Here is a 14,738-nt window from a genome sequence, read left to right as displayed (position 1 = left end):
TGGGGGATTGCGGTTGACAGGTAGATAGACATTGCACATGCGTTAGGTGTTAGTTTATTTTTGCAGGCATTTTCTGGAGTTACGGTGCTCCCATACTCAGCGCAAGGCCTGCTACGGCTGCCTTTTATGGGGAGGTAAAAATGGAGTAAGATTTCTCCATTTTCGCCACGTAAGGCCTTGCGCTGGATATTGGATACCGATTTACGACGAGGTCCCATGTTAGCCTATGGGAGTAATAATTGCGAGCGACGGGTGAAATATATGTGCCGCATTTATATGCGGCGCTGTATATAGGATACCAAAATCGCGTAAAAACTGGCGGCGCCGGCTTTTGCGGGCGACGCTGCATATGTAATGGAGGCCCAGGCACGTCTTGCAAAAACTGTGTTAGCGACAATGGACGTACCTGGTACGTCCTCGGTCTAATTGAGAGTTGGAAGCAATTGTGATCGCTTGATATTGAGGCATCCTGCAATACCCTTTTTTAAGCATCCGATGCAGGGAGAGACACTCTGTGGCTCTCTCTGCATTGGCCATCGATGGTGTTGATCGTTGGTGGGAGCTGCTGCTGGGAGGCGGGTGGGCGGCCCATCGATGGTTACTTCCTGTTCCTGTAATCAGTAAGTGCACGCACAGTCACGGTAGTGTGCGGGTGGGGGTGCACGCGCCACATTTGCATAATAAATATTAATTATTTGTGAAGGATGTAGAGGGAGGGGGAATTTAATGTTGGGCAAGGGATCTGGGAGTGGGAGGGAGATAAGGTATTGAGGGGGGGGCAGCTACTCTACAGAAATGTTTTATTTAGAAAAAAAAAGAAGCAATTTTTTGGGGGGCAAACTGGGTACTAGCAGACAGCTGCCAGTACCCAAGATGGCGGCAAATAGGTAGAGGGGGGAGGGTTAGAGAGCTGTATGGGGGGGGGGATCAGGGAGGTTGGGGGCTAAGGAGGGATCCAGCACTGCAGAATCAATATATATATTAAAAAAAAAAATACTTTTTATTTTAGTAATGGCAGATTTTCTGCCAGTACTTAAAGGGACAGTTCACTCAAAAAAATTCTCCCCTTTAAATTGTTCCCAATGATTCATTTTACCTGCTGGAGTGTTTTAAATGGTTTACAAGTAGCTCCTTTACCTATATTTTGGCATTTGAAATAGCTGATTTAGCCTGTGGTATCCCAACCTATACTGAAAGTTTCCATACTGGAGTATATTCAATTGAATAGCCTAAGTAAACACAGCCAGCAGAAAAAATTAAACTCACAGTGGGGGGCATGATAGTTGAGTAATAAAATGATAATTTTCCATTGTTCTCTCTAAGTATTGAGCATTGGTTTTCTAGACAAATATAAGATAAGGAAGCAAGTGTGTGTACATAAAAGTGATAACATAATGAGATCTAATATTACATGAAGCTCAATCCATTGTAATAGGCTGTGGTTTAAAAGCACAAAACCAGCTACTTCATAAACACAAATAAACTGAAATATGCAATTTCTCATAAATTTTATACTCTGCAGCTGGTATAACAAGTCATTGAAAATGCATTAACATAAAAACAATTTTACAGTGTACTGTCCCTTTAAGATGGAGGTGACAAATGTGAAGTGGGGGAGGGAAGAGAGCTGTTTGAGGGGGGTCAGGGAGGGATCCGGTGAGATGTGTCAGGTCGGATGCTGATCTCTACACTAAAGCTAAAATTAACCCGACATGCTACCTAATTAACCCCTTAACTGCTGGGCATAATACAAGTGTAGTGTGCAATGGCATTTAGCGGCCTTCTAATTACCAAAAAGCAACGCCAAAGCCATATAAGTATGCTATTTCTGAACAAAGGGGATCCCAGAGAAGCATTTACAACCATTTGTGCCATAATTGCACAAGCTGTTTGTAAATAATTTCTGTGAGAAACCTAAAATTGTGAAAAATGTTACTTTTTTTTTATTATTGCATTTGGCGGTGAAATGGTGGCATGAAATATACCAAAATGGGCCTAGAGCAATACTTGGGATTATCTACTACACTACACTAAAGCTAAAATGAACCCTACAAGCTCCCTAATTAACCCCTTCACTGCTGAGCATAATACAAGTGTGGTGCGCAGTGGCATTTAGTGGCCTTCTAATTACCAAAAAGAAACTTCAAAACCATATAAGTCTTCTATTTCTGAACAAAGGGGATCCCAGAGAAGCATTTACAACCATTTGTGCCATAATTGCACAAGCTGTTTGTAAATAATTTCAGTGAGAATCCTAGTTTGTGAAAAAGTAAACGATTTTCTTTATTTGATCGCGGTGAAATGGTGGCATGAAATATACCAAAATGGGCCTAGATCAATACTTAAGGATGTCTTCTAAAAAAAAATATATACATGTCAAGGGATATTCAGGGATTCCTGACAGATATCATTGTTCCAATGTAACTAGCGCTAATTTTGAAAGAAAGTGGTTTAGAAATAGCAAAGTGCTACTTGTATTTATTGCCCTATAACTTGCAAAAAAAGCAAAGAACATGTAAACATTGGGTATTTCTAAACTCAGGACAAAATTTTGAAACTATTTAGCATAGGAGTTTTTTGGTCGTTGTAGATGTGGAACAGATTATAAGATATGATGAAAATAATGGTATCTTTAGAATGTCCATTTAATGGTGAGAAAAACAGTATATAATATGTGTGTGTACAGTAAATGCGTAAGAGGAAAATTACAGCTAAACACAAACACCGCAGAAATGTAAAAATAGCCCTGGTCCCAAACGGTCAGAAAATGCAAAAGTGCTGTGGTCCTTAAGGGGATAAATTCATCTGAATTCTGAAAATTGTATAACATTTAGTTTATATTAATACACACAAACTTCCCTGACACACACTTAACGCTTCTTCAGAGCCCTCTGTAAACAATACAATAAAAAATAGAACAATAATTACTTATAATCCATAGTCCACAATCTTTTTAGAAATGCACACACTCATTAGGTTTGTAAAGAGTACTGTACTTGCTCAGAAGGTAATCCATGAATTGCAGATAGCTCCTCAGCACCGTCCAGAAGAAGAACACATGGTTTTAAGGTAAGTGATGCTACGAAAGCCTCTACCACAAGAGGAAAGGACCACATGTCACAAATATTATCATGAGAATAAAAATCTTCATTTTGGATACCTGTAGAATAATCATATATATAGCTCAGATTGAGAAACATGTTGACGGATTTATGGCAAAATGACATCTCACATGTATATCCTAGTAAAGGTCAGAAAATCAGATTAAAGGTGATTAAACTTCTTTAAACATGGGCCCCTGTTCCAATCCATCTGAAGTGTGTTCACCCAAGTTATATATGATCAATCCAGAACAACTTGCTGTCTTACACTCAAATAGTTTAAATACTACTGTAATAGATTTTGCTGACTCACACAAAAGCAAAATATATACAGACAAAGGAAAATACGGTGACTATCTGACTAAATATTTATGATGAACAGCTTATGTGTCTCGATGCAGGGTTTTTTCATAACTAATAATAGCAATTTCTAACACGTGTAGTTAAAGAACACTCAAGTAAAAATTAAACTTTCATGAGTCCGATAGAGCAAGCAGTTTTAAACCACTTTCCAATTTACTTCCATTAATAAAATGTGCACAGTATTTTATATTTACACTTTTTGAGTCACAAGCTCCTACTGAGCATGTGCAAGAATTCACAGAATATACGTATATGCATTTGTGATTGGCTGATGGCTGTCACATGATACAGGAGTGGAAAGAGACATAACTGAAATTTGTTAGAAAAAACATAATTTATGCTTACCTGATAAATGTATTTCTCTTGTAGTGTATTCAGTCCACGGGTCATCCATTACTTATGGGATATATTCCCTTCCCAACAGGAAGTTGCAAGAGGATCACCCAAGCAGAGCTGCTATATAGCTCCTCCCCTCACATGTCATATCCAGTCATTCGACCGAAACAAGACAAGAAAGGAGAAACCATAGGGTGCAGTGGTGACTGGAGTTTTAATTAAAATTTAGATCTGCCTCAAAAAAAGACAGGGCGGGCCGTGGACTGAATACACTACAAGAGAAATAAATTTATCAGGTAAGCATAAATTATGTTTTCTCTTGTTAAGTGTATTCAGTCCACGGGTCATCCATTACTTATGGGATACCAATACCAAAGCTAAAGTACACGGATGATGGGAGGGACAAGGCAGGAACTTTAAACGGAAGAAACCACTGCCTGTAGAACCTTTCTCCCAAAAACAGCCTCCGAAGAAGCAAAAGTGTCAAATTTTTAAAATTTTGAAAAGGTGAAGTGAAGGCCAAGTCACAGCCTTGCAAATCTGTTCAACAGAGGCCTCATTCTTAAAGGCCCAGGTGGAAGCCACAGCTCTAGTGGAATGAGCTGTAATTCTTTCAGGAGGCTGCTGTCCAGCAGTCTCATAGGCTAAACGTATTATGCTACGAAGCCAAAAGGAGAGAGAGGTAGCCGAAGCTTTTTGACCTCTCCTCTGACCAGAATAAACGACAAACAGGGAAGAAGTTTGACGAAAATCTTTAGTTGCCTGTAAATAGAACTTCAGGGCACGGACTACGTCCAGATTATGCAAAAGTCGTTCCTTCTTTGAAGAAGGGTTAGGACATAATGATGGAACAACAATCTCTTGATTGATATTCCTGTTAGAAACTACCTTAGGTAAGAACCCAGGTTTAGTACGCAGAACTACCTTGTCTGAATGGAAAATCAGATAAGGAGAATCACAATGTAAGGCAGATAACTCAGATACTCTTCGAGCCGAGGAAATAGCCATCAAAAACAGAACTTTCCAAGATAACAGCTTAATATCAATGGAATGAAGGGGTTCAAATGGAACACCTTGAAGAACTTTAAGAACTAAGTTTAAGCTCCACGGCGGAGAAACAGTCTTAAACACAGGCTTAATCCTAGCCAAAGCCTGACAAAAAACCTGAACGTCTGGAACTTCTGCCAGACGTTTGTGTAAAAGGATAGACAGAGCAGAAATCTGTCCCTTTAACGAACTAGCAGATAAGCCCTTTTCTAAACCCTCTTGTAGAAAAGACAATATCCTAGGAATCCTAACCTTACTCCATGAGTAACTCTTGGATTCGCACCAATATAAATATTTACGCCATATTTTATGGTAAATTCTTCTGGTAACAGGTTTCCGAGCCTGTATTAAGGTATCAATAACCGACTCCGAGAAGCCACGCTTTGATAGGATCAAGCGTTCAATCTCCATGCAGTCAGCCTCATAGAAATTAGATTTGGATGGTTGAAAGGACCCTGAATTAGAAGATCCTGCCTCAGAGGCAGAGACCATGGTGGACAGGACGACATGTCCACTAGGTCTGCATACCAGGTCCTGCGTGGCCACGCAGGCGCTATCAAAATCACTGATGCTCTCTCTTGTTTGATCTTGGCAATCAGTCGAGGTAGCAGCGGAAATGGTGGAAACACATAAGCCATGTTGAAAACCCAAGGGGCTGCTAGAGCATCTATCAGCGCCGCTCCCGGGTCCCTGGACCTGGATCCGTAACAAGGAAGCTTGGCGTTCTGGCGAGACGCCATGAGATCCAGTTCTGGTTTGCCCCAACGATGAATAAGTTGAGCGAAGACCTCCGGATGAAGTTCCCACTTCCCCGGATGAAAAGTCTGGCGACTTAGAAAGTCCGCCTCCAAGTTCTCCACGCCTGGGATGTAGATCGCTGACAGGTGGCAAGAGTGAGACTCTGCCCAGCGAATTATCTTTGAGACTTATAACATCGCTAGGGAACTCCTGGTTCCCCCTTGATGGTTGATGTAAGCCACAGTCGTGATGTTGTCCGACTGAAATCTGATGAACCTCAGTGTTGCTAACTGAGGCCAAGCTAGAAGAGCATTGAATATTGCTCTTAACTCCAGAATATTTATTGGGAGGAGTTTCTCCTCCTGAGTCCACGATCCCTGAGCCTTCAGGGAGTTCCAGACTGCGCCCCAACCTAGAAGGCTGGCATCTGTTGTTACAATCGTCCAATCTGGCCTGCGAAAGGTAATCCCTTTGGACAGATGGACCCGAGAAAGCCACCAGAGAAGAGAATCTCTGGTCTCTTGATCCAGATTTAGTAGAGGGGACAAATCTGAGTAATCCCCATTCCACTGACTTAGCATGCATAATTGCAGCGGTCTGAGATGCAGGCGTGCAAATGGTACTATGTCCATTGCCGCTACCATTAAGCCGATTACTTCCATGCACTGAGCTACTGACGGGCGTGGAATGGAATGAAGGACACGGCAAGCATTTAGAAGTTTTGATAACCTGGACTCCGTCAGGTAAATTTTCATCTCTACAAAATCTATAAAAGTCCCTAGGAAGGGAACCCTTGTGAGTGGTAATAGAGAACTCTTTTCCACATTCACCTTCCACCCATGCGACCTCAGAAATGCCAGAACTATCTCTGTATGAGACTTGGCAATTTGAAAACTTGACGCTTGTATCAGAATGTCGTCTAGGTACGGAGCCACCGCTATGCCTCGCGGTCTTAGTACCGCCAGAAGTGAGCCCAGAACCTTTGTAAAAATTCTCGGGGCCGTAGCTAACGCGAAGGGAAGAGCTACAAACTGGTAATGCCTGTCTAGAAAGGCAAATCTTAGGTACCGATAATGATCTTTGTGAATCGGTATGTGTAGGTAGGCATCCTTTAAGTCCACTGTGGTCATATACTGACCCTCTTGGATCATGGGTAGGATGGTTCGAATAGTTTCCATTTTGAATGATGGAACTCTTAGGAATTTGTTTAAGATTTTTAGGTCCAAGATTGGTCTGAAGGTTCCCTCTTTCTTGGGAACCACAAACAGATTTGAGTAAAATCCTTGCCCTTGTTCCGTCCGCGGAAGTGGGTGGATCACCCCCATTACTATGAGGTCTTGTACACAGCGTAGAAATGCCTTTTTCTTTATTTGGTTTGCTTATAACCTTGAAAGATGAAATCTCCCTTGTGGAGGAGAAGCTTTGAAGTCCAGAAGATATCCCTGAGATATAATCTCCAACGCCCAGGGATCCTGGACATCTCTTGCCCACGCCTGGGCGAAGAGAGAAAGTCTGCCCCCCACTAGATCCGTTTCCGGATAGGGGGCCCTATCTTCATGCTGTCTTAGGGGCATTAGTAGGTTTTCTGGCCTGCTTGCCCTTGTTCCAGGACTGGTTAGTTTTCCAGGTCTGTCTGTAACGAGCAACAGTTCCTTCCTGTTTTGGAGCGGAGGAAGTTGATGCTGCTCCTGCCTTGAAGTTTCGAAAGGCACGAAAATTAGACTGTTTGGCCTTTGCTTTGGCCCTGTCCTGAGGAAGAGTATGACCCTTACCTCCAGTAATGTCAGCGATAATTTCTTTCAAACCGGGCCCGAAAAAGGTCTGCCCTTTGAAAGGAATATTAAGCAATTTAGATTTAGATGTCACGTCAGCTGACCAGGATTTAAGCCATAGCGCTCTGCGCGCCTGGATGGCGAATCCGGAATTCTTAGCCTTTAGTTTAGTTAAATGTACAATGGCATCAGAAACAAATGCATTAGCTAGCTTAAGTGCTTTAAGCTTGTCCATAATTTCATCCAATGGAGCTGTGCGAATGGCCTCTTCTAGAGACTCAAACCAGAATGCCGCAGCAGCAGTGACAGGCGCAATGCATGCAAGGGTCTGTAAGATAAAACCTTGTTGAACAAACATTTTCTTAAGGTAACCTTCTAATTTTTTATCCATTAGATCCGAAAAAGCACAACTATCCTCCACCGGGATAGTGGTACGCTTAGCTAAAGTAGAAACTGCTCCCTCCACCTTAGGGACCGTCTGCCATAAGTCCCGTGCAGTGGCGTCTATTGGAAACATTTTCCTAAATATAGGAGGTGGGGAAAAGGGCACACCGGGTCTATCCCACTCCTTGCTAATAATTTCTGTAAGCCTTTTAGGTATAGGAAAAACGTCAGTACACACCGGCACCGCATAGTATCTATCCAGCCTACACATTTTCTCTGGAATTGCAACTGTGTTACAGTCATTCAGAGCCGCTAAAACCTCTCCAAGCAATACACGGAGGTTCTCTAGCTTAAATTTAAAATTAGAGATCTCTGAATCCGGCTTCCCCGGATCAGATCCGTCACCCACAGAATGAAGCTCTCCGTCCTCATGTTCTGCAAACTGTGACGCAGTATCAGACATGGCTCTCATATCACCAGCGCGCTCTGTCCTTATCCCAGAGCTATCGCGCTTGCCTCTTAATTCCGGCAATTTAGATAACACTTCTGTCAGGGTATTATTCATAATAGTAGCCATGTCTTCTAATGTGATTTGTATGGGCGTCACTGATGTACTTGGCGCCACAATCTCACGCGCCTCCTGAGCGGGAGGCGAAGGTACTGACACGTGAGGAGAGTTAGTCGGCATAACTTCCCCCTCGTTGTCTGGTGATAATTCCTTTACAGATAAAGACTGTCTATTATTTAAAGTGACATCAATACATTTAGTACACATATTTCTATGGGGCTCCACATTGGCCTTCAAACATAGTGAACAAACAGATTCATCTGTGTCAGACATGTTTAAACAGACTAGCAATGAGACTAGCAAGCTTGGAAAATGCTTTAAAATAAATTTACAAGCAATATAAAAACCGCTACTGCGCCTTTAAGAAGCACAAAAAACTGTCACAGTTGAAATAACAATGAACCAAATCTGTTATAGCAACCAAATTTTCACAGTAAATATATTAGTTTAGCAGAGCATTGCACCCACTAGCAAATGGATGATTAACCCCTTAATACCCAAAAACGGATAATCAATATGCAAATAAATGTTTTAAACACAGTCAAACACACTGTCACAGGTCTGCTGTGACTGATTACCTCCCTCAAAATGACTTTTGAAAACCTCTGAGCTCTCTAGAGACGTCCTGGGTCATGCAGGAAGAAGCAGGAAGACTGTGACTGAATTTTTACTGTGCAAAAAAGTGCTAAAATAGGCCCCTCCCACTCATTATTACAGCAGTGGGAAACCTCAGTTAACTGTTTCTATGCAGAAATATAAGTCAGCCATGTGGAAAAATTCATGCCCCTATAAGGTTTATCACCAATGTACCTCACAAAAACGATTAAACATGCCAGTAAACGTTTTCAAGATCCCTTTTTAAAGAGAATATATTGTTATTTATAAGCCTGCTACCAGTCGCTTCTACTGCAGTTAAGGCTCATTACATTACTTTCAGTATTAGCAGCATTTTCTTAGTCAAATTCCATTCCTTAGAAAATTACATTACTGCACATACATTTAATCAGCCTGATACCAGTCGCTACCACTGCATTTAAGGCTGTACTTACATTACTTCGGTATCAGCAGTATTTTCTTTGTCAATTCCATTCCTTAGAAAAATATTTTACTGCACATACCTCATTTGCAGGAGAACCCGCACGCTATTCCCTTTCTGAAGTTACCTCACTCCTCAGAATGTGCGAGAACAGCCAGTGGATCTTAGTTACTTCTGCTAAGATCATAGAAAACGCAGGCAGATTTCTTCTTCTAAATACTGCCTGAGAAAAAAAAACAGCACACTCCGGTGCCATTTAAAAATAACAAACTTTTGATTGAAGAAATAATTAAGTATAGAAACCCCACACTCCTCTCACGACCTCCTACTATGTTGAGGGTTGCAAGAGAATGACTGGATATGACATGTGAGGGGAGGAGCTATATAGCAGCTCTGCTTGGGTGATCCTCTTGCAACTTCCTGTTGGGAAGGGAATATATCCCATAAGTAATGGATGACCCGTGGACTGAATACACTTAACAAGAGAAAAAGTCTACTATCCATTGAAGTTCAGACTTAGTGCTATTGAATTTTCTTCTTATCATGCCTTTTTTAAATAAACAAATCTTCTGTATTTACTGGTCCTTTAATACTTTCATATCAATTTTTATTACATTTTAATTTATTAGTATTTATGTATTTTTAAAGCATCCTCATTTCAATCATGAACAAACATTCTGATGATCAAATAGTATTTGTGTACATGATTCATAGTCAGTGTGAAATCCTGAGAAATGTTTGGAGAGCAAACAAAACCAAGTTTTCTGATGGATTTGAATAGCCTTGAGTTAGAAAACCCTGCAGAAACCTATTCAAAAGATTTACTAATATGATTAACTTGTTGATGTCTAAGCTAGAAAAGTGTATTAGAGTAAATAGGTTCAATTTCCCTTACCAACAAGCAGAATGCATGGCACATAAAGCTCTCCTTACAGTGCATAACTGGTCAGATGTAAAGGAGTTTATACTTGCCACATTAGTCTGTGAAGTATATCAAGTGAAGACTAATAACACCTAGATTTAGAGTTCTGCGTTAGCCGTCAAAAGCAGCGTTAAGGGGACCTAACGCTGCTTTTGGCCGCCCGCTGGTATTTAGAGTCAGGCAGGAAAGGGTCTAACGCTCACTTCCAAGCCGCAACTTTTCCATACCGCAGATCCCCTTACGCCATTGCGTATCCTATCTTTTCAATGGGATCTTCCTAACGCTGGTATTTAGAGTCTTGGCTGAAGTGACAAGACTCCTAATGCCAAAAAAATCAGTAGCAAAGATATTTATTGGCTAACGCCGGTTTATAGACCTCTTAACTACTGTGCTCTAAAGTACACTAACACCCATAAACTACCTATGTACCCCTAAACCGAGGTCCCCCCACATCGCCGCCACTATAATAAATATTTTTAACCCCTAATCTGCCGACCGCACACCGCCGCCACCTACATTATCCCTATGAACCCCTAATCTGCTGCACCTAACATCGCCGACACCTACATAATATTTATTAACCCCTAATCTGCCCCCCCCCCCAACGTCGCCGCTACCTAACTACACTTATTAACCCCTAATCTGCCAACTGGACCTTGTCACCACTATAATAAATGTATTAACCCCTAAACCGCCGCACTCCCGCCTCACAAACACTATAATAAATTGTATTAACCCCTAATCTGCCCTCCCTAACATCGCCGCCACCTAACTTCAAGTATTAACCCCTAATCTGCCGACCGGACCTCGCCGCTACTATAATAAATGTATTAACCCCTAAAGCTAAGTCTAACCCTAATACCCCCCTAAATTAAATATAATTTTAATCTAACGAAATAAATTAAATCTTATTAACTAAAGTATTCCTATTTAAAACTAAATACTTACCTGTAAAATAAACCCTAATATAGCTACAATATAACGAATAATTATATTGTAGCTATTTTAGGATTTTTATTTATTTTACAGGCAACTTTGTATTTATTTTAACTAGGTACAATACCTATTAAATAGTTATTTACTATTTAATAGCTACCTAGTTAAAAACAGAATTTATGCTTACCTGATAAATTAATTTCTCTTGCGGTGTATCCAGTCCACGGATTCATCCTTTACTTGTGGCATATTCTCATTCCCTACAGGAAGTGGCAAATAGAGCACACAGCAGAGCTGTCCATATAGCTCCCCCTCTAGCTCCACCCCCCAGTCATTCGACCAAAGGTTAGGAAGAAAAAGGAGAAACCATAGGGTGCAGTGGTGACTGTAGTTTAAACAAAAACATTTTTACCTGATTTAAATGCCAGGGCGGGCCGTGGACTGGATACACCGCAAGAGAAAGTAATTTATCAGGTAAGCATAAATTCTGTTTTCTCTTGCAAGGTGTATCCAGTCCACGGATTCATCCTTTACTTGTGGGATACCAATACCAAAGCTTTAGGACACGGATATAGGGAGGGAACAAGACAGGTACCTTAAACGGAAGGCACCACTGCTTGCAAAACTTTTCTCCCAAAAATAGCCTCCGAAGAAGCAAAAGTATCGAATTTGTAAAATTTGGCAAAAGTATGCAGTGAAGACCAAGTCGCTGCCTTACAAATCTGTTCAACAGAAGCCTCATTTTTGAAAGCCCATGTGGAAGCCACTGCTCTGGTAAAATGAGCAGTAATTCTTTCAGGAGGCTGCTGGCCAGCAGTCTCATAGGCCAAACGGATGATGCTTTTCAGCCAAAAAGAAAGAGAGGTAGCAGTCGCTTTCTGACCTCTCCTCTTACCAGAATAGATAACAAACAAGGAAGATGTTTGTCTGAAATCCTTAGTTGCTTGTAAATAGAACTTTAAAGCACGAACTACATCAAGATTGTGTAAAAGACGTTCCTTCTTCGAAGATGGATTAGGACACAGAGAAGGAACAACTATTTCCTGGTTAATATTCTTGTTAGAAACAACTTTAGGAAGAAAACCAGGCTTGGTACACAAAACTACCTTATCTGCGTGGAACACCAGGTAAGGGGAATCACACTGTAAGGCAGATAATTCTGAAACTCTTCGAGCAGAAGAGTTAGCTACCAAAAACAAAACTTCCAAGATAACAACTTAATGTCTATCGAATGTAAAGGTTCAAACGGAACCCCTTGAAGAACTGAAAGAACTAGATTCAAACTCCATGGCGGAGCCAAAGGTTTATAGACAGGCTTGATTCTGACTAAAGCCTGAGCAAACGCTTGAACGTCTGGTACCTCTGCCAGAAGCTTGTGTAACAGGATAGACAAAGCAGATATTTGTCCTTTTAAGGAACTAGCTGACAATCCTTTCTCCAATCCTTCTTGGAGAAAGGACAATATCCTGGGAATCCTAATCTTACTCCATGAGTTACCCTTGGATTCACACCAACAAAGATATTTCCGCCATATCTTATGGTAGATTTTCCTGGTGACAGGCTTTCTAGCCTGAATCAGAGTATCTACAACTGACTCAGAGAACCCACGCTTTGATAGAACTAAGCGTTCAATCTCCAAGCAGTCAGACATAGAGAAACTAGATTTGGATGCTTGAAAGGACCCTGTATTAGAAGATCCTGCCTCATTGGCAGTGTCCATGGTGGGACAGATGACATGTCCCTTAGGTCTGCATACCAAGTCCTGCGTGGCCACGCAGGCGCTATCAGAATCACCGAAGCCTTCTCCTGCTTGATTCTGGCGACCAGACGCGGGAGGAGAGGAAACGGTGGAAAAACATAAGCCAGATTGAAGGACCAAGGCACTGCTAGAGCATCTATCAATACCGCCTTGGGGTCCCGGGACCTGGACCCGTGGAGAGGAAGTTTGGCGTTCTGACGGGACGCCATCAGATCCAATTCTGGAATGCCCCATAGCTGAGTCAGCTGGGCAAATACCTCCGGGTGGAGTTCCCACTCCCCCGGGTGAAAAGTCTGACGACTTAGAAAATCCGCCTCCCAGTTGTCTACTCCTGGGATGTGAATTGCTGAGAGATGGCAGGAGTGATCCTCCGCCCACCTGATTATTTTGGTTACTTCCGTCATCGCTAGGGTACTCTTTGTTCCCCCCTGATGATTGACGTAAGCTACAGTCGTGATGTTGTCCGACTGAAATCTGATGAATTTGGCCGCAGCTAGTTGAGGCTATGCCTGAAGAGCGTTGAATATCGCCCTCAGTTCCAGAATGTTTATCGGGAGAAGCGTTTCTTCCCGAGACCATAAGCCCTGAGCTTTCAGGGAGTCCCAGACCGCACCCCAGCCTAACAGACTGGCGTCGGTCGTTACAATGACCCACTCTGGCCTGCGGAAACATATTCCCTGAGACAGGTGGTCCTGAGACAACCACCAGAGAAGAGAATCTCTGGTCTCCTGGTCCAACTGAATTTGAGGAGACAAATCTGCATAATCCCCATTCCACTGTTTGAGCATGCATAGTTGCAGTGGTCTGAGGTGTATCCGAGCAAAAGGGACTATGTCCATTGCCGCTACCATTAATCCGATTGTCTCCATGCACTGAGCCACAGATGGCCGGGGAATGGAATGAAGAACTCGGCAAGTAGTTAAGATTTTTAATTTTCTGACCTCCGTCAGAAATATTTTCATTTCTACCGAGTCTATTAGAGTCCCTAGGAAGGGAACCCTTGTGAGAGGGGAAAGAGAACTCTTTGTGAGACCTCAGAAAGGCCAGTACAATCTCCGTGTGAGACTTGGCTCTTTGGAAAGACAGCACCTTAATTAAAATGTCGTCTAGGTAAGGCGCCACTGCTATGCCCCGTGGTCTTAGCAGCGCCAGAAGGGACCCTAGCACCTTTGTGAAAATTCTGGGAGCAGTGGCTAAGCCGAAAGGAAGAGCCACAAACTGGTAATGCTTGTCCAGAAAGGCGAACCTGAGAAACTGGTGATGATCTTTGTGGATAGGAATGTGTAGGTATGCATCCTTTAGATCCACGGTAGTCATATATTGACCTTCCTGGATCATTGGTAAGATTGTCCGAATGGTCTCCATTTTGAATGATGGGACTCTGAGGAATCTGTTTAGAATTTTTAGATCCAGGATGGGTCTGAAAGTTCCCTCTTTTTTGGGAACAACAAACAGGTTTGAGTAAAAACCCAGCCCGTGTTCCACGATTGGAACTGGGTGGATCACTCCCATTGTATGTAGATCTTCTACACAGCGTAAAAAAACGCTTCTTTCTTTGTCTGATCTGTAGCCAGAAGATAAATGTGGAACCTCCCCCTTGGAGGAGAACCCTTGAATTCTAGAAGATATCCCTGGGATACAATATCTAACGCACAAGGATCGTGTACATCTCTTGCCCAGGCCTGAGCGAAGAGAGAGAGTCTGCCCCATACTAGATCCGGTCCCGGATCGAGGGCTACCCCTTCATGCGGTCTTGGTGGCAGCTGCAGGCTTTTT

General features: G+C 42.3%; 1 protein-coding gene across 1 annotated transcript in view; it reads right to left on the bottom strand.

Annotated features, from left to right (window-relative positions):
• Nucleotides 1–14,738, bottom strand: part of LOC128664418 (tetratricopeptide repeat protein 41-like) — a 331,531-nt gene that overhangs the window by 277,139 nt on the left and 39,654 nt on the right. The window contains exon 3 of the mRNA XM_053719249.1: nt 2,997–3,160. Within this exon, the coding sequence (XP_053575224.1) occupies nt 2,997–3,160 (164 nt within the window). The remainder of the gene's footprint in view (nt 1–2,996; nt 3,161–14,738) is intronic.

Source organism: Bombina bombina, chromosome 6, assembly GCF_027579735.1.
Source record: "Bombina bombina isolate aBomBom1 chromosome 6, aBomBom1.pri, whole genome shotgun sequence".
NCBI lineage: Eukaryota > Metazoa > Chordata > Amphibia > Anura > Bombinatoridae > Bombina > Bombina bombina.
This window is presented reverse-complemented; position numbering and strand designations above follow the sequence as displayed.